The sequence below is a fragment of the Haliotis asinina genome, chromosome 13 (genome assembly GCF_037392515.1).
Source record: "Haliotis asinina isolate JCU_RB_2024 chromosome 13, JCU_Hal_asi_v2, whole genome shotgun sequence".
NCBI lineage: Eukaryota > Metazoa > Mollusca > Gastropoda > Lepetellida > Haliotidae > Haliotis > Haliotis asinina.
Genome location: NC_090292.1, coordinates 21,799,872 through 21,827,599, shown reverse-complemented (window position 1 = coordinate 21,827,599; position 27,728 = coordinate 21,799,872). Strand labels below are relative to the sequence as shown.

At 36.9% G+C, this 27,728-nt stretch overlaps 1 protein-coding gene across 13 annotated transcripts in view; it reads right to left on the bottom strand.

The window, feature by feature from the left end:
- Nucleotides 1–672: 672 nt before the first annotated feature.
- LOC137259209 (CUGBP Elav-like family member 3-A) overlaps nt 673–27,728 on the bottom strand; it is a 255,714-nt gene continuing 228,658 nt past the window's right edge. For 2 of the 13 annotated variants that reach the window (XM_067796809.1, XM_067796816.1), the window contains 10 exons: nt 23,919–24,047; nt 14,747–14,826; nt 14,160–14,360; nt 13,106–13,310; nt 12,381–12,512; nt 11,305–11,385; nt 9,463–9,546; nt 8,725–8,889; nt 7,992–8,134; nt 673–5,248 (listed from right to left, as the gene is read on the bottom strand). In XM_067796809.1, coding sequence (XP_067652910.1) covers nt 8,007–8,134; nt 8,725–8,889; nt 9,463–9,546; nt 11,305–11,385; nt 12,381–12,512; nt 13,106–13,310; nt 14,160–14,360; nt 14,747–14,826; nt 23,919–24,047 — 1,205 coding nt within the window. In that variant the 3' untranslated portion in view covers nt 673–5,248; nt 7,992–8,006. Of the gene's footprint in view, nt 5,249–7,523; nt 7,597–7,991; nt 8,135–8,724; nt 8,890–9,462; nt 9,547–11,304; nt 11,386–12,380; nt 12,513–13,105; nt 13,311–14,159; nt 14,361–14,746; nt 14,827–23,918; nt 24,048–27,728 lie in introns of all 13 variants that reach the window. The other 11 variants (XM_067796813.1, XM_067796817.1, XM_067796814.1 and 8 more) reach the window with 8 other exon arrangements.

The following is a 27,728-nucleotide window of genomic DNA, read 5'->3' as shown; positions in this document are numbered from 1 at the left end:
TGGCACATCATATTTCCAATATCAATTCCATGGAGATCATAGAACTTCAGCCACTAGGCCCACCAAGGTGGTCTGGACATATAGTCACAGTACTTGTTCTACTGCACATTGCCGCGCCTGTAACTAGGTGTTTATTTGTCACCCGGCAACAAGATCCTATGTAAGAACCCTTGGTTTCCAGGACAGAATATCTTTTCAACCCATGCAGCACGCAAGTGGCTATTTAATGCATCAGGCGGTCAGTTAATCATTTTTGACAGGGTGCTATTACATAGGCAGATCCAAAGTGGATGCGAGCATGTGTGTGCATGCGTTTGTGTTCACGTGTGTGTGCATGTGTGTGTGTCCCTTTCAAATTTTCAGTTTTCATCAGCTCAGTGCTATTAAATGGTGGTGATGAAAACTTCAAAATACTAAAGGAAAGTTGAATTTCCTGTGATCCTTTATTTGTTTCTCTCAGTATATACAGATGTTTTAATTATCCTGTTATTTCAAACACGTGTTTCTCTCAGTATATACAGATGTTTTAATCATCCTGTAATTTCAGACATGTTTCTCTGAGTATACACAGATGTTTTAATTATCCTTTTAATCATCCTGTCATTTCAGACACCCTGTTACAGACTGAAATAATTATTATTACAGAAATATAGTAACACAAAACACCAGTCAGGAATTTGCTTGCTGCATTTATTTTCAAAGAGTAAATAATAGGCAATTATTCAAGATCTGCAACTTGTCAATGATGGAATTTGTACAAGCTTGACATGAGTGATGACAGTGCCTTACAGCTGGCTCATAGAAGCCTTCAATGCCCAGATTAACATTGTAAATACCTCATGCACTGGGCACTAGACAGTCTTCCAGCTACACTCGCTTCTTCGGAATTATCTATATATAGTTATTCATCATCTGAGGTAAAATATTTCGTGCTTATGCTCTAATGGGGCTGGGGACACCTGGACAACTGTCAGAAACGGACAAAATATTTTGGGAAACCACTCACTGGGTCATGTGACTGGCACACAGTGTTGACCACAGACGAGAGCGGTCAGCAGGGAAACGGAACCGCGGCACAAGCAATCTCCAGAGTTTGACACAAAGAAGTAAATCAGTGTAGTTGCCGTGGCAACAGCGGCGCCGAAGCGTCACCTGTCTGACTGAAGTGATTGTCGGAGGAAAGGGAGACAACTCTCAAGAAGGCCAGCCTGTTTGCCCGCTGAGCGCGTCACGGCGTATGCGATATCACTACTACAATTACGTTCACAAAATGACAACGGCTTAAGTTGGTGATATAACAAGGTATGTATATACGTATATGTATACGTCAATCCTCCTTAACGTCCACACAAATTTCAACACAACATCTAGTGGAAAAAACGGCATGAAAGCCGGATAAGTGTGTATCAAACTGAAGTCAAGAAAGTAAGACAACTCCATGGTTACGAACAGCGATAACTTGTCAAAGAATCTTGCTTGAAAAAATAGGATCTTATAAAAATAGATCTTCCTTATCAAAAATTTGACATAAAACTCATTCCTCTGTTACACTGGTATATATCCGACCAAATGATGAAGTCCCATCATATATATACAAATCACGTGACAGTACTATTTGTTACTCGTGTCCAACAGTTGTCCAGAGGAAGTCCCAGAATTGACCAATCGCCTGCAAGAACTGTTGCAACAACAAACCAAAACATCAAACAGCTCTTCCAATTGGTCCAAATCCGGAAATTCCACAATAATGAATATTATACACCAATTTCTTATGCAAAATGATGTTAATTGAGCATTTCATAATTTGTTTGCAAAAATTATATAACTCTTCATCTATAAGATATAATTAATCTATGGGTATCGTCATCAACTACTATAACTACGTGCAAGACTACGCTACTGTGCATTATCATAAGTGCAAAATCTGTGGATTACGATTATCATTTGTCAAAAGAAAAAAACAAAACAATAAATAATGAACAGTAGACTGTCCAACGCTGAGCACACATCATCTCAAACGAACGAAAACGAAAATTAAACTGTGACCCTCATGAGATCCAGATGAAACAAACATCAAAAATATAAAATAATTTAACCCGAAAAATCTGGACCAAAATTAATGTTTTTTCTTCAGTGTTTGGGAACAATTTTATTGAAGTTTTTGGTTTAAAATCAGAGTCCAAATAGATGCTTAGTCCAGATTAAATGTCTTTTCACTCACAACATGGCACAAATTATTTTCCCGTAGGCTACTCTGAGATTTCTATTCGTCCTGTCATGTTACAACACCAATATTGCACATCATATCTCAACAAAAAATGTTGACTAGATTTCCATGGCTAATCATGAGGTATCTCTCTGCTTACCTTAAGTTTCAACTTGAAATGCTTTCTATTTCATTCATATAATGAAACTAAATTAAGTAAAAAATTTAAAAATCCACATTTTAGACAAAGTAATGCAAATCAAAACCAATGTTAAGAATTGAAATAAAAATTTTAAGAATCAAAAAGGAATATTTAGAATGAATAAAAACAGACATCAATTGTGACCGTAATCTTCTTCCAAAACCAAAGGAGTAATGGAAGTCGGTAGCACTTGTACAATTAAAGAGAAATATGTCAATGAAACTGTGAACATTTCATCATTTTCATGGTAAACATTTCTACTTTACTCCAATATATATATACATCATAGCTAACTATCATGAAAAAGTCTTTGATTCAAGCTAAATGAATAACAATTTTGATATACCTTTCACAAAACAAAACTTTAAAAACTATGATTTTCTGAACACAAAAATGGTCGAAAACTATATACTTGAGGTAAAATGATATGAAAGATACATATTGCACGTGTTCTCCATCGTTAAGTTGAAAATGTAGAATGTCTCAAAAATACTGAACACAGTTCAGTACGATACAGAAATCATAAACAAACTGATATGATTGAGATTCAGCAATGGACTTCCTAATGAAGATAACCAATTGCACATTAACAGTACAGGATATGCATTGTGAATGATATAAGCTACATCGCTATAAACAATTTGTCATGACAGCTCTCGGCAAAACTTCAATAAATTAAACATGATAAAATTCAAAAACTATCAATAAATAACTACGTAATAATAAATAGTTGAAAATTCCACAGTGTTGATCAACGTGAAAGTCCTCTACACTACTCTGTACATGTCATACTTTAAATATCTTAGGCTAAAATATCTAATTTAAGAAAAAATAAACACAGCCACTATGGCCTGTACACAAAGCATTATTTAAAGAGATGGGGAAAGAAAATCGCACCTTGCACCATCCCCCTGGGCAGGGTCACATTCAGCAGAACATACAAGCCAGGCAACTGCTATTAAGAACCTCGAAGCATTCAAGGAAAAAGTTTGTCAGATCCCTCCATCTTGTCCCATCTCTTTAAATATATTCATAATCATTTGATTATCAAAGGTCATTTGTTCAATATTGGAGGTCATAATCATCTCCAGACATCATAACATGTAAAAACAATGTGTTAGTGTTAAGGAACTCAAGAATCACCATAGGAAACTTGATGTCAACAATGTCGGTAATAGATTCATGAGAGTGGGTGCGAGAGAAAATCAAAGGTCAAAGTCATGAACAATTTTCCGACAAAAAAAAAAAGAGACAAATGATTTTGATGACGCCTCTACTAAGCAAAATAAGTTCAGAATACCTTTTAAAACCCTTAGGTTTGGATGAAGTCTAAAGTGATCGATCGGTTTTAGAGTGTGAACAAAGTTTTGATTTTCTCTCCTGATAATTCACCCGTCTATTCAAAATATACATCACGAGCTCAATTTCAATATCAAATATCCAGGGGGTAACACATTTCCACCCTACAAATACATAAAAGGAACGGGTAATAATAATCACTATGCAATGAGTTGAAATAAATTAACCAATCCATTAAATTTTACAAATCTCAGTGACACTGATAACAACTTAACAGTTCACAAATGTGATGAAAACGGTCATTGGTTCAACAAGCAACAATTGTGACCAATCGGTGACGATGTTACATAGTACGAACTGTATCTTGTCTACAACGACACTTTCCATTGGTCAATTTTCACTGAATTAATCACAAGTATATATCATGGTAGAAAATCAAAATGAGCTTCCGGTTAACAAATGAGGATGCTGGATGACATTACGTCCATCAACTGAAAATGTCAAACAATAATAAACAATTTCATCCAACAGTAGTTTATAAATTTCCAACAACTTCTAAATGGACTTAAATAAAAGGACCATTTGACATCTCAAAACAGAACCAAGGTTTACATGAGACGAGTTAAACAATCATGCTTGTTACTATGAGTGACTGTATTACACTGACACATCGGCTATAGAGAAATAGAAAATTATGAATTTGTACACAGGAATGGTCAACTGTCTGATTTTGAAAAATGAATGCTCCCTTGTGACCTTCAACCTGACCTTGGTAAGGGTTAGGATGAGCAACAAACACACCGAATTCTACACTAAACGACAAGAACAAAAATGAATAAAATATCTTTGGTATTTCAGTATCAACTTTGACATTTAATGGAAAAATCCTTTATACAAAGGCAGTCTGCTTAATTTGGCTCAGACAGAATGCCTTTTGTTAGACTCTTGGTGATGGACACAGTTCAATCTCAAGCCACACCAAAACAATACTACTGCCAAGAAATTCCTATAGTTTGAGCAATAAACTAGGAAAACATGATCACCACAACATCAACGTGTTCAGCCCATCTCTGACTCAAATTTGGAATGTTTATGACGAAGAGGTCGAAGGTGACAAAGAAGCATATCATTTCTAAGTCTCTGTTTATACCACACATTCAAATGAAGACTCTACAGATAGTTAGTTCAATATAGGATGTTGCTAACGTTACTCTGCGCTGACCAGCACAGTAGACATAGTTGATGGCATTTAAAGCTATTCAAAGTACAATATACGGAAATAGTTCATTTTTCATAATATACTCAGTCACTGTCTTGATATAAGGTTATATCATGAATTACACAATGTGACCTAGTTTACAGGTGGGATATTGTTCGTATCATATTCAGTCTGGAATCGGACATGCTATAGTATGAAATGAATATTATTCTCTTCATCATCCTATATTAGCAGTTTTACGTGGCATACACTGTAACTCCGCTTTCAAAGGTCAAGGTCAATGTCCAATTTTTTGGCATTTGTGGTCCCCTAGTCTGGGCCCCTGAAATGAAACCAAACAAACGTAAGTCAAAGCTACAAACAGTTTTTAAAACAACATTTCATCCAATTATATTCTTGTTTAGTTGCTAAGTGGAAATATTGTGCATAATTTTTAGGAAATAGGCGACCAGTTTCATGATAAATGAACAAGTTACTCTGTATAAAATTCAAGAATTGCAAGAGATGATTTCGGCAGAAGGGTTCTCCGAGGATAACATGAAAAGTATGTCTTTTTACAATTTCAAAAACAGTCCTCCCTACAAGCAGCAGAAACCATAGCAACAGTTACCTTAACCCCTAATCAATTCATTGGTTAATATCAGATTTTCTTTATTTCTCATCTTGGGGCTACAGTAAACACAGTAGCATAGTTCTCCTCCAAATATGGATGCATTACTTCTTCAAAAGTGACTACTGAAAAAGTATTTCAGATCGAAAACAAAAACTGGGACAGGTTTTGAAAAAACAAAATGGTGGACAACACAAAACCCTTGCAGATTTATGTTTTCGATTTTGAATCTTTTTTCAGGTTTCACTTTCAGTAAAGTATTTGTTTATTTGGAGGGAAGTGATTTCGCTCCGAAAACGTTTTTGGACTTGTAGCAAGGTGGAAATGTAAAAGAGCACTGTAAACATCATGATGCTCAACTGATTCAATGAACAGACACTATGAAAAGGCTGACACTAAACAAGGATTGTATGAGGGGATACGGCAACCACCACTACAGAAACTAGTGATTTACACTATGACAAGTGTTATGATCTCAAGGGTAAGTTGGCACAGAAATGAGTCACCCCAAAATGGCCATTTTACGAAGTTAGAGATGTTAAATATGACTACATGCTGTTTTTATTACCAGGAGGAGCTGATAAACACAGTGGAATCAACCAAAATAAACTGCCAAAATGTGAAAAATAGTCAAAACATCACAGGAATACACAATATAATCTCCATAGAAAAGCATGATGTTAATAGGAACTGCCATATAACCTAAGAATTAGCCCTCGTTGCTGCTAAACAAGACTCCAAGTTGAAGACAGTTACCTCCCCTTAGTTGCAAATGGGATCAGGCAACCCACCACCAGATACGGACAACATTCGTAGCTCTAATATTCAAGCTACACTGGAACAGGCGATCAGGCTAATCTCAGTGATTCTAGGGCTTTTGTTTGTTATTTTATGAAAAGTCCTTCCAATTTTTGTTTCAGTGAAACAAGTGACAGATGATCATATTTGATTTCAAGAGAGCTATCAACCCTAAATTTTTTTTTCCATTTATTTTCTGGCATTTTGGAAGATTTTGACAAAAGAGTTACCATGAAAGACTCCACAAATGATGAAATATTCGTTGTAAATTAAGTTTTAGGTTGAACATGAATAATCAAACAGCATGGATGCTGAACTTTTTAAATTGGCAGTTAACAGGTTCAGTTTCCAGAAAGTCTTTAATTCAACACGCTGATATATGGTCCTGAAAATTATTTCCGAATTATAAACTGCCCCAAAACTTCATCAGCACCATGATAAATATACTTCATTTAAAAAAAGAAACTAAATTTGCATCACAATGTCAAAGTGATTAACAATAAAATGTATATACATGAAAAAAATTGATTAAATCAAATATGACATAAATCTGTACATAGCAGTTTCGAATCTTTTCTCACAAGTCCACGTTTATTGACAGTGAGAAAAATCATCAGAACAGGTAAATACGAAATACACGATCGGATCACGAAGTTGTGGCCTGATCGACCCCAAGTCGCTGCCTATGTGCAGGTTTGCTTATTAATACAACAGCATCACACGATGTTACATATTACAACATACAAGAACTCTAAACTTACAAAATAGTGTAGCCATAAGTAGAAAAATAATAATCCTGTAGTTAAATTTCACAAGGGTTGCTGCAGCAGACTGAAGGAGACAATATTTGTCCATTTTCGTTTTCAACTACATCCCAAAGTTTGGACCATTCACAAAGGGAAGTAACTCCAACAATTCTGTGTTTGGAGAAACAAATGTCTATCATATATATTTCTATATATATATATGTATGTATATATCACAAACCAAAACACTGGTGAACTCGAGAAAAACACTTTCATAACACGAGCATGACTTGTTATGGAAACGATGAAGTACATGTTATATAAATAGAGAGAAGTAGCAGAAGCAGACGATATGGGTACAAGAAATAAACCCATTGATTTAACGATTATTGCAAAAACCACCATCCAACAACATACAACTCCACCCATTTGACGCAACTTACGAGTAACCATGTTGTCAGGGGTGACGTTGCTATTGCAACGATACTCTTGGCTACGTGAGAGTAGCTCAGGCGTCTATGGTAAGGGTGTAAAGAAAACGATGTAGATGCATTATGGGAAAATTGGGGTGGAATTTTGGAGAGGGGGTAAATTTAGAATTGAAAAGTGCTGATCTATCTCGACTACATCTGAGAAACAAACAGTCGTTTATATCATCCATTGTATAATAGTACTCCCAGAGCATGAAACAAGATATGCTTTAGAAAATTCTTGAGAGACGACATGTTAGAAGAGAAACTCATCAGTATTTTCCAGTGAAAAAATGGGCAGAATAGTGGCGTTCCTAAACAGCATTTCTACAGACCTCAAAGCAAGGTTCTTTCACAAACTTCATTTGTTGCCTAAACAACTTGCAATGTAAGCAAAGGAAAAAAAGAATACGAAAGAGATGATATTTTTCAAGTACTTACATTTAGCACTGTTCATTAGTAAGGTCTGTTAGCATCCTTTGGTCTCTTCAGCTGAACTTTCAGACGTTTCATCCCGATCTGGAATCCATTCATCGCCTGGATGGCAGCTTGAGCACTGCTGGGGTTGTCAAAGCTGACAAATCCTATAGACAGAAAAACACCCACCACTGTATGAGTGCAACATTGGGCTCATAGTTGGACTGTTATTTTCCATTCTGAAGTTGCAGTTTTTACACTACCAGGCATCAGCAATACTGTACACAGCTATGCAAATCAAGTCTACATGTTGTCTTTTTCCCTAGAGTAAAAATAACACCACTGTATGTTCGGAATATTCGAAAATTAATTTACCAATACTCACATAAGGTCACAATATAAACCAACTGATTCGTGTAACTTTGACACTGTTTTCTGTTTTTAGTTTTTACATAACCAACTAAGCATCAGTATCTTTCATAATTTCGCATATCACTTCTACTAGTCACTGTTTTCAGTGATTAGAAATTTGATTAATACATAAGACTCCACTTCGACCTAAATCAGCGGAGGGTGCACAGTTCATTTTCACCAGTTTCTGTACCATTTTCAACAGTCACTGTACAAGCTTTGAGGGCAAAAGGGTGGTGTGCACCCCTGCACTCGACCTCTGAATCAGTTGATTGTACTGGTTGCAGGTTGTCTTCTCAGCATACTTACCAAAACTTCCTCAAATACAAGGAACTGGTGCACTTACCGAAGCATTTACTCTGGTTTGTAGCTCTGTCAACGTAAACTTTGGCGCTGATGACATTCCCGAATGGCATGAACATCTGGGCCAGCTCAGCATCTCCAAATTCCTGAGGCAGGTGATAGATGAAGAGATTGCAGCCCTCCGGCCCTGTATTAATGGGTGAGAAATCTAGTAACATGAATGTGAGCAGACCCGCTCTAGTATACAGAGTACATATATCAGAGGAAGTACTAAGCAACATATTATACTGTTTGAATTTTTGAGCAAATCATATTAAACCATTAATTACATAGAAAATATACATAATTGTACACTGGAAGCTGTCTACACCGGCACTAATCTGGACTGAAGAAATAATCCAGTTTTGACAATGTGTCAGATTGTGGAGCTGATGAAAAATATACAATCAATGGACGGGACTGAGATTTTATGCCGGTGTTGACAACTTGCCATACTGGACAGATGCCGGTTTTGACAGCTTTCACTGTACTTTAGTTTTCATATTAGAAGTAAAGCAAATGTATTTATCTAATTTATTAATTATATCAATTTAAATATATTAAATATATTTATATGAAATACTTTTTAATTATCTTTCATAAATATTGAATATATTTTATGTTCAAAATTGCATCTTTCATGTCACAACATTACAGAATTTTCACATAAATCATTAATGTCTTGCCCAGCTTAGTGTCTACCGAATGAAATGTCCCACTGTCAATCTTTTTAAATATTTACCTTCTTTTTGAGCTGTGGGTATGAGGGTGGCCGCCTGCTGAGTCAGGGCTTGCTGAAACTGTCCGTAGACTGCCGGGTACGCAGCTGTTGGAGAGAAGGTAGTAGTGAGTGTCAGCACACCAAGTGGGGTAACCTAGCCCTCCGTTGTATCAGAGTTTTATCCAGGCTACTCGAACAATACATGTAATGCCGTTGTTGACATTGGTAGTGCAGCCAAACCAAAGGTATCATGTCTTTATGGCCCAGGAATGGACCAGGAATTTTTCTGAACTCCCTAGGGAGAATACCATGTAGTTAAACCACATATGGCATGTCCTTATGGTGTCAGTTTGTGGACGAGGAACAATTCCTTTGCGAGCACACGCCCCAAATGTCCTTATTCAATGGCATCAGGATACACTTTTTAAAATCTTTGTCAAACCGAACCTAAAATTTGTAATTGTAGCCAAGAAATTGTCAATTGCTCTGACTTATTTCTCACAGGTGCTGCTTTAGTTTTCCTGGATTAATCCCTTTAAGAGAATACAAATTGTAGAATGGAAAGAAATGTGTGTGCCATGACGAGAGACAACAAACACACACAGCTGATTCAGATGACAGTTTACTCGACTCTGCTCTCTTACCAAGGTCAAGGTTACATAAGGTTACCTCACATCCTGTATTCCCCACAATTAGTAATTATGGTAGAAATGTATGTCAGCATGTCGTGTATCCATTCAGTAAAGTGTGAACATGTTAACTGTTCACATGCTTATACATAGTCTTACATAAGGTTGAAACATTTATACATATGAATGCATGTTTTCAGTGTGAATTATGTTTACAAAACCAAATCTTGACAATCAGATAATTTCACCACTCATCTCGTTCTCTAAACAATGCATATTTTAAAAACTCAATATTTTAATTCATTTAAATATTATAAGAAAACATTTTTTGTGCTATGTCGTGAATTAAGTCTAGCTATTGTTGTGCAATATGAAGGAGATGTGTAAAACAAAAAGAAACCTTCAACCAACTGCCAACTAGTTTACTAACACACACACAAATGTAATTAACTCTCTTACCTTTTACCAAAACAAAAGTCTCACTAGACTATTTGAAGTGTAAACTGTCACACAACACAGTAAGACACTACTGCCATTAAAGGGGTAAGGCACTCATTCTATTGAGCAGGCTATGGGTTAAATCACAGTGTCATACTGCCATTTTACAAAGAGAAAATCAATGGAGGGTTTGCCAATCTTAACATTAGCAGAGCAGTTTGTTGAGAGTGAGTATGGTTTTATGCCACATTTGGCAGTATTCCAGCAATATCATGGCAGGGAACAACAGAAATGGGCTTCACACATTGCGCCCATGTGGGGAATCCAAACCCAGTCTTCGGCGTGACGAATGAACGCTTTACCCATTAGGCTACCCCACCACCAGCAGTTTAAAGTGACTAACTTGCACGTGTGTAAATAATATCTTAAGACAGACTGGAAGGACAGTACACACTTGCACTTATTTCTTCTCAGGTAAGGACAGATTCAGCTGCTTCTGTAGAGAAATCTGCTAAGCTAATGGTGCAAAGTGATACCAGGTCACTGGACTGTAATCTGACTCATTAGCAGTAAAACCACTAAATACCAGCTAATCTAATGGGAATCAAACTCCTTTTGGAAAATCTGCTAGGCTTGTGTATATCAACAGTGATGCCAATTCACTGGACTCTGTAATCAGACCCATTAGCAGTGGAACCACTTGATACTAGCTAATCCAAAAGGAATCACGTTGCTACTACTCTAGTAGACTACTGTTCTACTTAACACACACATACTATCAAGTAACAGAACGTACTCTTACCGATTCCCGCGTAGGGTTGTATGGTGGCGTATTGTTGGAGAGGGTCGCCATTGGTCATGGCTTGAGCAGCTGCAGCTGTAAAATATAATTCTTTTGAAAACAAACATCTTCTTTTATAAATCGTTAAGATTTAAACTAAATGTAGCATCTATAGAGGTATGAATGAGCACAAACCCGGTCTGGACAGAGTGTAAACCCATAAGCTTGAAAAGTCTTAGGGCGACAACTTTATCTTCATAAATGCAAAAATTTCTTGATGTTAATTTTATAAATAAGTGAGTATAGTGTTAAGCTGCTTTAAGCAATATTCTACCAACATCAAGACAGGGGACACCAGAAATCGGCTTCACTCATCGTACCCATGTGCGGAATGGACCGCGGGTTTTGACATGACGAGCGAGCGAACAGTTTAATCACTAGGTTGCCCTACCGCCACTCTCATAAATGAAGTAAAATTTCATCTGAATTTGTTCATTATGTGATGCGAAGTGGTCATGATATCTCTATTATCGGTTAGAATCAGTCTTCAGCAACCTATGCTTGTCATGAGAGACGATTGGGTGGTCAGACTCGCTGACCTGGTTGACATGCCAGATCGATGCTAATGATGTTGATCAGTCCATGGTCTGGTCCAAACTCAATAATTTACAACCTGCTGCCATTAGGGGCAGGGAATTTTCATATTGCGATACATTGCAATGTGAAAGCATATATTGCGATACGTAATGCAATATATTGCAAGAATTGTTTTTTAAAAAAAATACTACATTTGAGTTGATGCTTGATTTATAGAGCAAAAACACAATTAAATAACTATGTTTGATTGGGTTTTAATAACAAATCTAACTCAAATCTGACAAAATAATAATGTTAAAAAAAAGATTTCCAAGCGTTATGAAGTATTCCAAAATCAAGACAACCGTTTTTCGATTAGCATATATTGCAATGTTTATACTTTTCATGTGTGAACTGGTAAATACCGGTAAACAGATTATATTGCACAGCCCTATCTGCCGTGTAGCTGGAATATATATTGAGTGCAGCATAAATTAACAAAAACAACATAATACCTGGATAATGTGCAATGCCATTTGTGTACACCTCTGGCGCTTGGCCATTTGTCTGGGGCACCGGGAAACTTGCCATAGCTGTAGGAGACAACACGCTGGGGGGACCACCGTTTAGCGCAGGGGTGGCAGAACCTATGAAATCAAACCATTTTCACAAATGTAGAAATTGAAATCTGTACAGATTTTTCATGTAGGAGGAATGCAGGAATTTCAGATATCTTCTAATGAACATGGACCACTTATGACTAGGGACAAATGGACAATCAATGGTTTCATTAGACCAATTAGAATTCATTAAGTGCACACTGTCATTTGTGTATATTGGAAAGGTTTCTGCCACAATGTGTGATATACCAGGTTTGGAGACCACCAACTTTGTTCTTTGGTATAGTGAGGGAGTTAAGTTTACAGTCACACTGATAATATCTGTGACGAACATGCTGGTGTAAAAACTACAGTAAAATACATTATGAATCTATATATCCATACAGCTGCTATTGTTTAAACTTAATCTTTCAAACCTTTCCATAAGCATTTCAAAACAATCATCAATTAATTAACCGCCAAAGATAATCTTTAAACACTGAAAAATACCATTATCATTAACATAATGAGTATCAATATCAATTATACATTTTCCAGTGAATACAGCCTTCATTTCCTAACTATTCAAGGGCAAAAGTCTGTATTGTTGGAATGAAATAAAACAGAGAAAAAACATTTACCAATCTCACCATTAGCTAGTGTCGCAGTGGTTGGCGTTATGGCCGCTGTGGCAATGCCATTGGGTGTGGCCAGGCCTCCGATCTGCTGCATCTGTGTGGCCAGGACGTTGACTGGGCTTGTCAGATAGGTTCCCTGTGCAGCTGCAGCAGCCATTATGGCGGCCTGCTGCTGCATCAGCTGCTGAGAGGCCAGGGAAGATGCTTGCTGCAAGGGAGATAAGTCTACATCAGAAAACTGCTGTTTAACAAGGGATGCACTCCACATTAGAAAATGGTTAACGGTTTAACATGGGAGGTACTCTACATTAGAAAAACTGTTGTTTAATGATGGAGATATCAACATTAGGAAACTGTTGCACAACAAAGGAGATACTCTACATTAGAAAACCGTTAACAGTTTAAAAAGGGCGGTACTCCACATTAGAAAAATGTAGGCTCACAAAGGAGATAACTGTTTACTGGAAACAAACGTTTAACAATGGGATACTCTACATCTGAAAAACATTGTCTAACGAGGGAGATAACTCTACAGCAAAAAAGTGTTTAACAAGGGCGATAACATTTCAGCAGAAAACTATTGTTTAATGTTCAACTCATCAATATTCTAAAAGGTGTTCCATAATTAATGTGAACCCACTGATTGGCATCACAAGCATATATGTGCTGCCCAGCAGATCACAGAACAGCCATGGCGATCAAACGATTTAACCACTAGGCAAACTCACTGCCCTTTCCGTGACATAAACTATCAGTAATATAATTCTGAACTCAATTATCCTATCATTGTTGGTCATACAAAGTAGTTGGAATTCCTCCTTAAGCTTAACACAAACCAGTTTGATTGCCTCCCTTGGCTTATACAAAGTACTTGGATTACCTCCCCTTAGCTATGGGGGGTGCTAACGGTCTGTTTAAGTTTTGCAAAGAATCTGCAGAAACTAAAAAGCTAAATACTTGGCCAGATCTCATGTCCTGCTGATTGGGATAATACTTTCCAAATGACAAATAGTTATGTTACGTTTCAGATCACAACAAAGAAGCAGAAATTGTGTACCGGTCGTTGGCAATAAACTGTCATATGATCAGCAACAGGAGAGGACTCGCGTGACACCTGTGCGTAGGCTCCGTAAGCCCCAATCTGTGATAGAGCAAATGGAGACAACAACCCAAGTGGTCCCGCCATCTGCTGCATGCGACGAAGTTGACGTTCCTTCTCCGTATCAGCAAATTTAACAACCAGGCTTGAGGAGGCACCCTGTAAATACAGCAGAAGTTGCATGGCTTAATATCTCACCTGTTAATTCACTGATATTTAAACATCCTACGTGACCGAGTGAGTGAGCTGAGTTCTATGCAGCACTCAGCAATATTCCTACTATATGATGGAACAAGATGGCTGACAGCTATTTTCTGAAGACTGCATTTTATGAAAATGTCTTTGAATGAGTGACAATCTCATAAAAATCATACGCTCTAATGAACCTATGTGTTCATTTTAACAAACAATGTCTTTAAAAAATGATAGGTCAGATGTTCAAGGAATAAACTGAAACCACGTGCACATGATTTAGAAAAGAAAATATGTAAATAAAAGCATATTTATACATATATGATGGCTACATCAGTTTAAGGCTATCTTACTGGCATAGTCTGACTCCCGTGTAAGGCGTTGATAGCTGTTTGAGCTTCTGAGTGGGATGCAAATTTCACAAACGCACAACCTGAAAAAGAAAAACCAAAAGTATTTATACTGATCACAATTATAAGAAGAACATTTGAGGTGCGCACTCAAAGCGTATAGTGTTTCCTCCAGGGTGTTTTAGAAGGGCACTGCACCCTGCCCTTTTCTTCTTGCGCACTGCCCGGCACAGGAACAGACTGAAAGTCAGCAATTGTTACAAGCATCTTATGATCAGCCTAAACACCGACAGCCATAATGACACTGACTTGGAAGCTTCCTGAGACAAAAAGCAAAGGAGACTGTAGGTTAATAATACATGAGGCTCAATCTGATCATTTTGTTTTGGTTTTTATTGTGGTTTGTGCCCTTTTCAAACTAGAGTGCCCTTTTCTTTAGAAACTTCACCCTGCCCTTTTTGTGGTCTGGAGGAAACACTAGTGTAACATAATGAAATATGAAGTAGATAAGTACAAATGTATACTGAAAAAGGGCATTATTAAGGGCAAGGAAATAACGTTTAAGGGTAGGGTTAATTTCAAGATACGTGGAGGAGAGTTCCACAGTGTGATGGATAACAGAGTAGAAGATTCTGGCTCCTAAAGATTTCAGTTTGCATGTGGAGACATACAGGAGGGATTGACTGGTCATTTGAGCTGCAGAAGCAGTCTCATGGAACATACGAGACGAGATCCACAGATACCAACCCAAAAGGGTTGCAAAAGGTACTGTAAAGGATCAACATTAGTAGGCTGACCATAAAATTAGTAGTCAACTAAACACTTGCACATTGAAGGTACTGAAATCAGCGTAAGACTTCTGAGAGACAATTTTGCTAAAATTTCGTTTCTTACCTGCAATGATTCCAGTTCAAATATGTTTTTAAATTTGATGAAAGGAAGGTAAGTCAAGATGGACCATGCATTTAATCAAGGAAATTACATCCTTTTGTTATATCTGAATTCTAATGAATTTTCTGCAAATTTTGTAGAATTTCTACTGCAATAGTATTTGCATAGTTTGATGCTAAAATTTGTAGTGACTACGATGAAATCATACAGAATAGCATCTCTGAAGATCATGTGAAATTGTTAGAGAAAGAGCAATAATTCTAAAAACTGTAAGAAGGTTGAAGGGGAACAAAACCACATTACAGTATTTTGTCACTTTACAAAGTCAAGATAACTAACAATGGTGCTAATCCACAAAATCTTCCTCATTAGTACTTTTGGCATTTGGCATGAACTTCATATGTAAGTCAACAAATTTAATAAATGTGACATATCAGCTTTAAAAATCTTAAATTTGACATATCACATAAAGTCTTCTACAGATTTCACAATCTGGAATTTGTCCCAGTGAAAGAAGTGAATTGCTTTTGATTTGACTTAATCATGAACTAGTCATTTGTCCCTGATGAGGCAACACTTACTCATTGAATTAAGTCATGTACAGATACAAAGAGGATATTAAATGACCTTCTGAGTTAAAGATCTGGTATGAAATGAGTCTGATACTAAATCGTTCACAAGCTTAAAAGAAATGGCAAATCATGGAAGTGAGTTAAGTATTCTGTTCATTACTCTCTGACATATATTGATAGAAACTGTGGCGAAATTGCCTACAGTGTGATGACTCAGCTTTCCGTAAGTTAAGCAAGGTCTATTGCCAACGTGAAGATGTCACTATCATTGTGACATCATAACTGTGAAGCGTTATGACGTCATAGATTTGGCAGTATTACACCAGTGTAATATTGCCGTAAAAATATTACACTTCAGTATCTTCCACAGGCGAGTAATAATAGCATATATCAGTCAAATGACTATTTGAGGTATAGCTCTGATGGAACAGTGAGAGATATATTGGTATATATCATCTAAAAGAACAGTACATTTTATAATACACAAAACACACCTAGACATTTGAGCATGCTGCTGTAAATTTGTCAAAGAGTTACTCATTCACAAAAGTCTGACCAGTCTCTGTGAGAAATGAGCGTGTTTGTCAAAAGCAAACTAAATCTTCATAAAAATCATATCCACATAAACAGAAACGGTACAACTCAGAAAGTCTGACAGACCATATTCCCTTTACATCCATATGCCCACGAGGCCATTGAACAAAGACCATTTTACTTGAAGCTCCATAAAATCCTCCCATCAGCAACAACAGACAATTCTCTAAAATAACAAATTAATTAAACTCAAATACAGAAAATATTTGAAGACAAATAGGAGCAAGAAAGACACAACGTCAGAAAACCTACCATTCTTGCAACTCTCGCAGCACGAACTGAGCGTGTCAGAGAATTATGCTAATGAGTGTGAGCCATTCTGAATCATCATCGCATGGCGTTTGAAAATACTTCAACGAATACATTTTTCCACAGAGAACAGGGCCTGTTGATTCGCACAGGTAATTATCATCAGTGGTAAAATAATCAATACTATCACCAAGCTTTCAAATTAGTGGATCGGAAGGGGAGCAGTTCTTTGTTTGCCAAGTTAAAAATAGAATTTGGAAAGGAGAGTGGATTTGATATGATCTTCTTGTCAGAACAATGTCTCTGTTACAAATCCCTTGTTTTTGCTATTATTTCTGACATCTAAATGTTCATAAATATTAAAAGCGGGAGAGGTCATACTGACATAAACCTCAAGGAAACCTTCTCCGTTATTTCTCATTATGGCTTTAAACAAATATTAATAATTTGAACATCATTTAATTACCAAAATTTCATTGGTTGATGTGAGTTGACTATCAAATATCACCATAATAATAATCATTTAATGTTGAACGTAAAACCGAACTTCCTATTGCCATCATTTGTAATTTCCCTTTGATACATCTAGTCCATAAAAATGATGATATAACATACACGTGAATGTTTCTAATTTGGAACTTTTTAAAATCTATATTTTCTATACCATTTGATCAACTCTGATTGTAACACCAAGATACTCATCACATAATCACTCAAAATAGTAAAGTTCTGTTGATCTAATTGGCAGAACCAACAGACGGGTATGTAGTCATTGTGTTTAAACTGTATGAAAAACGTGTGATCTGGTACCGAGTCTGAAACAAGCATAGTGTTCAAGAGGCATTGATTGGTCGCTCTGGGTTGCCTGAGATGGGAATTAATCAGGTTAACTGGTACAAATTGATGTGTGTCAGAGCAAATCGATACCCTTCAATACAAGAGACAATTTCTACAAGCAGGCGATTCTCCTAGGCAAGTAAAGAACGTAGGGAAACAGTTTCATGCGGTAATAGTTGCAAGGAATATTTCCTTAAAGCACAGGAACACAACAACAACAGAACATAAACGTATACCGAAATCTTGAATTTCGCTATTCTATACAAACATCTTTCCAAATTTCGGTTTCATAATATCAGACAATGTCCTCAGATACAACATCAGAATAGAAAGGGACAAAAATTTTTAAAATGATAATAATAACACAGCAGATTTGTTACACACATAAACTCCAGGCACTTGGTGTCGGATCATGGTGCTACACAAAACTAAAATACACAGCAGTATAGGGGCTATATTTTCACTCGTACTTTAGAGAACTTTTGGAAGAAATGCCTTTAGGCTGCTTTTAAAGATTGGAATTTCTTTATTCCCAAGGGAAGATCTTGAGAAAGGAGAATTTATTGAACAATGAAGACAAATATTATTTAAGTTATTATCAGAAACATAAGAGAAACATATTTTTATGACTATGGGATAGGTAGGTATGTATGTCTGTAGGTAGGTCGGCAGGTAGGTAGGTAGGTAGGTAGGTCGGTAGGTAGGTAGGTAGGGAGGGAGGTAGGTAGGGAGGTAGGTAGGGAGGGACGTGCATAGGTATGTGTGTAGGTAGGTTACTTAAAGAAGGTAGGTATTTCACAATCACTGTTCTTTAAGACCACTTCTGCAGTGTTAACAAGCAAGAGGTTAGATCAAATTAACCTGGGATTTCTGTTAGAGTTTCCGTGTGCAGCTTGGTGAATGCTCTGTTGGTTAATTATACATCAAAGATTTGCTGCAAGTGTGAGAGAAAGTTCATCAAGAGCTGGTGAACTATGTCCCCAAAACTTTCATCTATATCAGTACAGCTCGCACCAATGAACCGAGATTTGAATTACGACACCGTTGAAAACCAATGTCTTTACCGAACTACCCATTTCGTGGTGCACATTCTCATCTTGCAATGCATAATTAATGGTAAAACTCCTGGTTCAGAACGAGACAATTACATTGGTGCCATCAACTGAATTATAAACCAAACTGCATTTCATTCGACACAACTTAATAATTATCCACCCTTTTATAAACTACTCTTTCTGTTTCATTTTTAAAGACTAATAACCCTTCAATAACTGACTTTCACTAAAATTCACTCAGTAACGCACACGCTAAATATTCCGGGTTTCATAGGATTAACCGTTTCCATGGTAATGAGACCATAAAGCAATAGGTCTCTCCATTCCAGAGAGTTCTTCCTGATCATCGACCAAATTTTGCCATCAACTGCTCAAATATGCCAGCAGACCAGGCCACGAAAACAAATTGATTTGCTGTCCTAGATCCAATATGGCTTCCAATACAGCACTGTCGCCCTGACATTGCTAATCCAATTTTCTTCCCAAAATCACCGACTGACAAGCCTCAGCACGGCAAAGCCAAGGGAATGGCTAGATCAGGCAGGTCAACAGGCAGATTAGGACCAATCAACATTGAGTTCTCATTTTCTTTTGGATTACACTCGTGCAATGTCGCAAGCAATGAATGGAAATAACAGTAAATGTATACAATGGATCTTCTCTTTCTATGATACCCAATTTGAATGCAGATAACTTGGTGAAAAAGGATTTGTGCTGAGCCTGTGTCCATTTGGAAGAGAGAAGACCATGGTTTTTCCAAGGATACAGGAGATAACGAATCAGTATAGGAAGTGTCTTGCATTGAAGAAAAAAAACTTCGCATATGGATGGATGATGCAGGGTTTTTTTTTTTTATTCTCTTCACATTCATTGCTTATTACAAAAAGAATTTTGGGGGCATTTTCTTATTATATTCCTATACATATAATCAGTAGCATTATCCAAACATGAGGATTTTTCTGTACTCATGATTCCAATCTTAGCGACAACGAAACTGATCCCTCAATTGCTGTATTACTGCACGAAGTCAGCTATGGAGCACCAAGAACTGCGTGACAGAGCATTATCAAAACAAAAAGGTTCTTCTGTCAAAGAAAAAATGAAGCATAAAGCTGTAATCTTTTTGTGCTGATGTATGATAATGTCCAAATGATATACTGGTGAGAGCTCTCTACATGTGTTCCTTGAAATGCAACCGAACAGAAGGAAATGCATGAACACAAACTGATGATAATTGGTACTGATATTTATGTAAATGCTTGGTGACTCTGTGAATGATTGGTGATTGTTGACCCTGCAAAATGTTTGGTGTGTTCATTTATATCTCTGTAAATGATTGAATTGTTCATTGATATATCTGTAAATGATTGGTTTGTTTGTTGATATCTCTGTAAATGATTGAATTGTTCATTGATATATCTGTAAATGATTGGTTTGTTTGTTGATGTCTCTGTAAATGATTGAATTGTTCATTAATATATCTGTAAATGATCGGTTTGTTTGTTGATGTCTCTGTAAATGATTGGTCCGTCCCTTGATGTCATTGTAAATGATGGTTTGTTCATTGATACCTACATAAATGATTGGTGACTCTGTAAATGATTAGTGACTCGTGGTTCTGTAAATGATTGGTGGTGCTGTAATATGGTCATGGATGTCTATGTAATTTATTGATGACTGCTGTCTCTGAAAATGATTTGTGTCCATTTAAGTGAACAACAGTCTGGTCATTGATATCACAGTGGCTGGAATTTCTGTAAACCAATGGATTCTTGTATAGAATGGATCCTGCTTATGTACTGATCTCTCAATGGGGAAATAATGCTCCATTCTTTCATCATAGATGTTTATGGGGAATTAATATATATATATATATATATATATATATATATATATACATATGTCACTGAGCAGCATAAAAGATCAAATACACAATATGTCACAATTTACCATATTTTACCATCATAACACTAAAAGCGATTAAATACAGTCATCACACAAAACATGAAACTCAAGGTAACCAGATCCTGTAATATTTCCCATTTCGTGAATTTCAATTCAGACCAGCATGTCATAATCTAAATTTAATTAAACACTGAGCTATCAGATTAAGAGCCCTTTATGTTAAAAGCTATTAAATGGTATACAATGCATCTACATGGCTCTTGACTAATGCTCCTATTGACATGGTTGGATGGTCAGCTGAGCCAGAAGTCGTTACCATTGTTATCCAAATACACAGGTGATTCATATCACAACAGATGGTGTAGACATACAGCAGCATATGAGCCGGATTGTAAACAATTCATTTACTGTAGCAGTTTAGGATGAGCTGAAACCCTTTGTCATCTGCAATGCCTCAGCCCAAGATAAAAACCTTCCACATCTGTCAGACAGGAAGATGTGCAACAGTTGTTGGGTGTTAATATATTTCTACTGAAAGAGTGGCTCTACTGTCCATACAGGTACCCTCCAAAAACGCAGACCTCCGAAAATGCAGACCATCCAAACTGCAGACCTTTGTTGGGAATGAAGGTGTAATTGGTGAATACCAAGGGGAGATTAGAAAACATTATTCAAGGGAGGACAACAAAGTCATTCTTCTGTCTATTGTTCAAAAGCATATAATTTGAAGAAAAGGTAGATTCTACTGTGTTTTCATGGATTTCAAGAAAGCATTCGGCATGATTAGCCGAAATATACTTTATTCTCTTTTAAGAAATAGTATCTATGGAAAAAATACTTTATGTTCTTCAACATTTTTAAAGGACAACATGAAGTCTGTAGTAGTTGTCGGCAAAGGGAGACAACAATGTGATTATTTTTATTCTTCCACAGGTGTTAGACATGGATGTGCACTTAGTCCCTTGCTGTTCTCAAGATCTATCAAAAAGTGGACCGTGTCACTCATTAATTAGGGGTGACTGGTATGGCCCAATTAATTAGAGTGCTCTTTTTATCTGCATTTTGGGACGTCTGCATTATGGGAGTAAACCCTCTATATATACTGAGGGAAAGACATAAGGGAACACCACTTCATGGCAGTGTTCCTTTATTTAGTCTCAGATTTCCTATTCAAGTGCTATTCAAGGCTGGTGATGAAAACTGGAAAATATCAAAGGCACACTTCAATTTCCCTGTGTTGCCTTACCTGTTTCTTTCAGTATATTTTGCACACTTGTGTAGTTTACATTCTGACAATTATGTACAGATGGATGAGTTTTGTATTTAAATATTTGAAAGTTTAAAAATGTAGGAAAACAAAATACAAATGCTATAATTTGTTAAATATCACATGATGTCGAATAAGCAAGTTGAAATAGTGTTTAACATCACCTGCATGGTTACTGTAATTGTATTGACATGAGAGTATAGAGCCATAAAGGCCTTCTTGCAATGTATTATGCTGGGAGGGGTGGTAGGGTAGCCTAGTGGTTAAGCATTCACTTGTCATACAGAAGAACCGGGTTCAATCACCACATCGGTACAACGTGTATGTCCATTTGTGGTGTCCCCCGCTGCGATAGTGCTGAAATATTGCTAAAAGTGGCATAAAACTAACTCACTCACTCAATACTATGCTGGAAATGTGTCAATAGTAATTAATTTGGAAACATCTGGATTGTTATCCTGTCCCGATTGTGAAGATCGATGCTCATGCTGTTGACCACTGGTTTGTCGTGTCCAGACTCAAATATTTACAGGCCACCACCATATAGATGGAATACTGCTGAGCGGGGCATAAAACTAAACTCACTCACTCAGGTAAAGGAACATATTCCCAACAACTAGCACAGTCTAAGGAACATATCCAGCCTGAAATTAAAGTTTCAATTGTAATAGCTCAAGTATTTTGTTTTTATCCAGTTAAAAATATATTTTACTATTACGCAACAAGATTTCACAAAACATACACAAAAAGATAACATATGTTATAAATTGTTTTCTAGTTATGGCTTTTCTTAGCAAAATATGCATGGAAGAATTTTACATAATCACTACTCAGAACAATCTTGACATGATGGAAGGACAAGAGGACTAGGTATTTTTTAAGAACATTCATCTAATCGATTGAACCAGCAATGAGGCTGGAATAAATACATCATTATCCTGTATCAAAATGCCAAGGATGAAGACACACAGACATCCCAGTGGCTGCGGGTGACAACATGGAGAATGGTTGTCATGGCTGACTGCCATTTGCTTTAATTATGCAAGGATCCGTCACACTATCGACTGACGGTGTCAGGACGGTGCAACAGCAGTTACAATACTGAGATATTTCCTAGTAATGTGACACATCTTTCAGCAAGTCTGTCTACTTTATCTCATGCTGACAGCTCCAACACAAACATGGGTGTTACAATTGCAGCGAACTTGCTGATTACTTGATTACTTGTGCACTTAGAACTGCTGCGAGGTCACTGCGACACAGGAGATCAACCTGTCCAGCTTGCCTTAGGCCTGACTTTGATATGTCGTGTGGTTTTGGATTATCAGGAAGCGTATCTAAGCAACATAAATGGTTCACACGTGTTGTGACACGTACATTCAGAAACTGTAACATAAGGTAGTCATCTGTTTGACAGTGTATGAATTTATAGACTGGGTTTTGTCTACTTCCTTGTGTTTAATATATTCAACTGGATTAATGAAAAACTGAAGTCCATGATGCATATTCATTAACTTAGCTTCAGGTAACATAAATTATGGATCTCAAATAAATTTAAATGATTCCAAAGAAACAATTTGTTATGTTTGTCTAAAATGTCTAACACAACCTCTGTCAGCAACATTCTGTTTTATGCCGCTTTTAGCAATATTCAACATGGGGGAACACCAGAAATGGGCTTCCCACATAATACTATGTGGGGAATCAAACATGGTTCTAAAGCGTGATGAGCGAACACTTTAACTACTAGGCTATCTCACCACGTAAATTGTATACATTATTACTGATACATTTCAGTAGCTCACCTTTACTATTTCCGTTCTGGTCTCTCAAAATGGTGCACTCTTCTATCGTCCCAAAGGGCTGGAACAACTGACGAACGTCTTCTTCAACCTGCTGTTTGTTGAGCATACCCACAAACAGTTTTCTGTCTTCTGCAACAAAGAAATCACACATGAAGATATTTGTATTTTCTCTCATTGTTTAGTACTGAATGCAAGCAAGTTCTCAATGTAAACCCATACTAAAACATTACTGATGTCCTAGAGACAGGAGTCAAATTGAAAAACACAGTCACCCATCCAAGGACTCTCCATGCTCAACGCTGCTTAATTCCAACTGACTTGTGACCTGAGTTCCATGAACAGGACCAACACCACCACCATATCCTGCTTAACTCCAACTGACTTGTGACCTGAGTTCCATGAACAGGACCAACACCACCACCATATCCTGCTTAACTCCAACTGACTTGTGACCTGAGTTCCATGAACAGGACCACCACCACCACCATATCCGTGGGCTAGCACCAATCGGACATATACAGTGACGATGACACAAGCATGCACAACATATTTAAGAAAAACAAATTCAAAAGCCTTAATAAACACCATTTCATGACACCTCCCTAAAAAACATTCCACATACATTACCTCTAAAAGCTGATTTCATTTTTGTCCAAATCCAAGTCCGTTTCATAACCTTTCCCATCCACAAAATAAGACGAAAATGTCAAACCTACCACTTTACAAAATTCCCATTAAATATGAATATTGCTATGGTAATACATGTAATTTGACACCTCACTTAGTTTCTAGGCAAATAGTTTTGTATACATAGCTTATCTATATCAAGTTACAAAGGCTGAGTTTATTTGTCTCTTATATTCCTATTTAGTTGTATCCATTTGTAATTTGTATACACAACACAATTCATAACAGCCTGTACTCTCATTTATCTGTAATTAATAAAACCGATGGATACAAGTGTCTCTATATCTTGTACACTACTTGAATATATTTTCACTGACCCAATGTACATCTCTAGGCCAGATTCAACAACAAATTCACTAGCAGCAACACCAGCAGTTTTTATTCAAAATGAATATAATTTATACAGACTTATTTACATATTTATGACATGTTCATGCTGCTCCCATTTTTCTTATGGACATCATAGCCAGGAATAAAACCGATTTGAAATGACTCCACACAATTCTACATCAGTAAATGCATCAATTATGAAATTTCAAATTCTGTACCCTGCATGATAAATTCTTTTTTAAAAATTTATATCTCTAGCTTTTTGTTTCATATGATAAAAGATGTGATTCGGATATAAAATTTCAGCAACAAGAGAGAGTCGCATTACTTGATGAAATCATTCCTTGTGTTCGTCCATGAAATCAATGCATGAGTCTAGTGCAACAGTGACATCCGAAATGGCCATTAATCCTGTGCCGTTTTCCAATCAGCAATTAGTAGATGTATCCCAGCAGCCTTTGTAAACACACAGGGCATTTGAGGTATGACAAGAACCATTAATACGCAAATGTTCACAGTATGACAGGCAGATATTGGGTGGGTATATTAATCAAGAGAATTCATTGGGGGGATTAATTGAATGCTTCAACTCTTCGTCAGGAAGGGACTGAATCGTTGATCGGGAATCCCTGCCTACATCAGCCTTGACCTTGGGAAATGACTCATCAACGTGCAATGAATTATTCAGCCCTTGTAATTGGACGGTTGGAGTTTGATTCTGCCGTGCTAGAGAAACAATTAGTCTATTCCTGGAGATTTTATACAGGGCATGGTGCAGGTGTCCTGCCTGACCACATGCATGTGCCGGGTGACCACACTGTCCGCGCTGCGAGTCTTCACACCCATTGGTCTACTTCCACTTCAGGCAAGGATGCATTATTCATCAGTGGCTTAGAAAACAGACACATAATTCTGGGCAAATCATGAATGGCTGCCAGTGGCAGGGAAGGCAAGCCTTGTTGGTTGTTCAGACTGATAAAAATACTGTGAAAGCAAGCATGAAACAATTTAACTGAGAACACACATATCTCTGTCATCACTGGTCCACAAAAACATTTCACATGTCCTTTAACTAACATTCATTCCCAGTCAGAGATCACAATGTGATAAGCTTTAGTCCAGAAAGTTAAAAAAAACAGCAATGAGTGAAATCAGAGACCAAATGTCGTCAAATGTCCTCTTTGCTGAAAATACAGTATTTTTTTACTTTACTACCACCTTTTCCAATCCGACCCTTTTTTTAAGAGAACATGTAATCAAGGCATATCTATAAATAGTATCAGCGAAGTTGCAATCTGTCATTTGTAACTTCGTTGCATCATATTCACCCACTGACACAAAACCGCATCCTTCAAACTTTACAATTTCAGTGATCAGGAAAGTAGCACTTATCATCAAGATGAAGGTTATGATTGAACTTGGAAAGACTAGAGTTCAGTTTGACTAATTCATGCGCTCAGTGGATGCAATAATGGCTGTCTATCATTCAAATGCATTGCTATTCACATATCCGTGTAACACATGAATAGGACCCTGAACCAACAAGAATTCTGTATATTAATTCACAGAAAACAGAACAAAACCATCCAGACTTGTATTTTCATTGTCCAAATCTGACTAAAACCATTCTTTGTTCTTGAACTGAAAGTATGGTTAATGCTATCGATTAATCTAACATTCTCTAACCAACTAGCACAGTCTTGTGTTGCTATGGTACAATCAGATCATGTGTTTTAAACCCTATGCTGTGTCAGCAGGTGTTCGACAAAATGAAAGCCCACCCATGGTGAAGTGGAAATATAAATTCCAACTGTTGAACCGTTGTCAATATTCGTTGTCAATACTCAGGGAATACTACTATGAAATAAGGCATAGTCGGATATCATGGACAAACAGAACAAAAGACCAGTCTTTATCATGGAACTCAATACCTAGGTTTTAGTCACAGTTTATATTTCAATGTATGTTCAATGTTAATCATTCATTTGGTGAAGGGTTGTTTAACAGTAGCAACAAAGCAAGTGATTCTCTCCGTGGTGATCAGTCTTCAAAACAAATAAGATCATAAGAGCTATAGGGGGGTGTGTCTGTTTGTTATTTCAACACTATATTTAGTATTTTTCCAGCCAAATGATGGCAGTGGCGTAGCCTAGTGGTTAAAGTGTCCACGCATCTTGCCAAAGACTAGGGTTCGATTCCCCACTGGGTACAATGTGTGAAGCTCATTGCTGTGATATTGCTAGAGTATTGCTAAAAGTGGCATAAAACAAAACCTTCCTGACGAGTGAATGCGTTGAGCACTAGGCTATCGCACAGCCAGTAACCTATTTTTCATCCTGGTGACTTTTACCTCACAAAAAATATCCAATCCCCGAAAACAAATTTGAGAAAATATTCAATTTTTAATTAGACACATACCTTGGTACATATTTTAGGACAAGACAAGGAAAGAACTAAATTAAAGATCTTACACACCATATTAATCTGTGCACAAAAATACCACTTCAAACCTTTTGAAGTAGACAAATTTACTTCATAGAAACTGAAACAAACAACTTTCTAGTCAGTTAAAACACCACACGTACAATCTATCCAAAATGGTTCAAATTAAATTTGATTAAATAATATGCAAGACATGTTTGTGTCAGTAGTTTTGTCCAGTGTATACAACCAACATGATAAGTCCGATAGATGAAGTCTGAGAAGACTCACTCAATAAACTTGTCCTCATGAGACAGGTGGCCATGAGACAAATCTCATAAAACATTCACTCAAATAATTACCAGTTTCGAG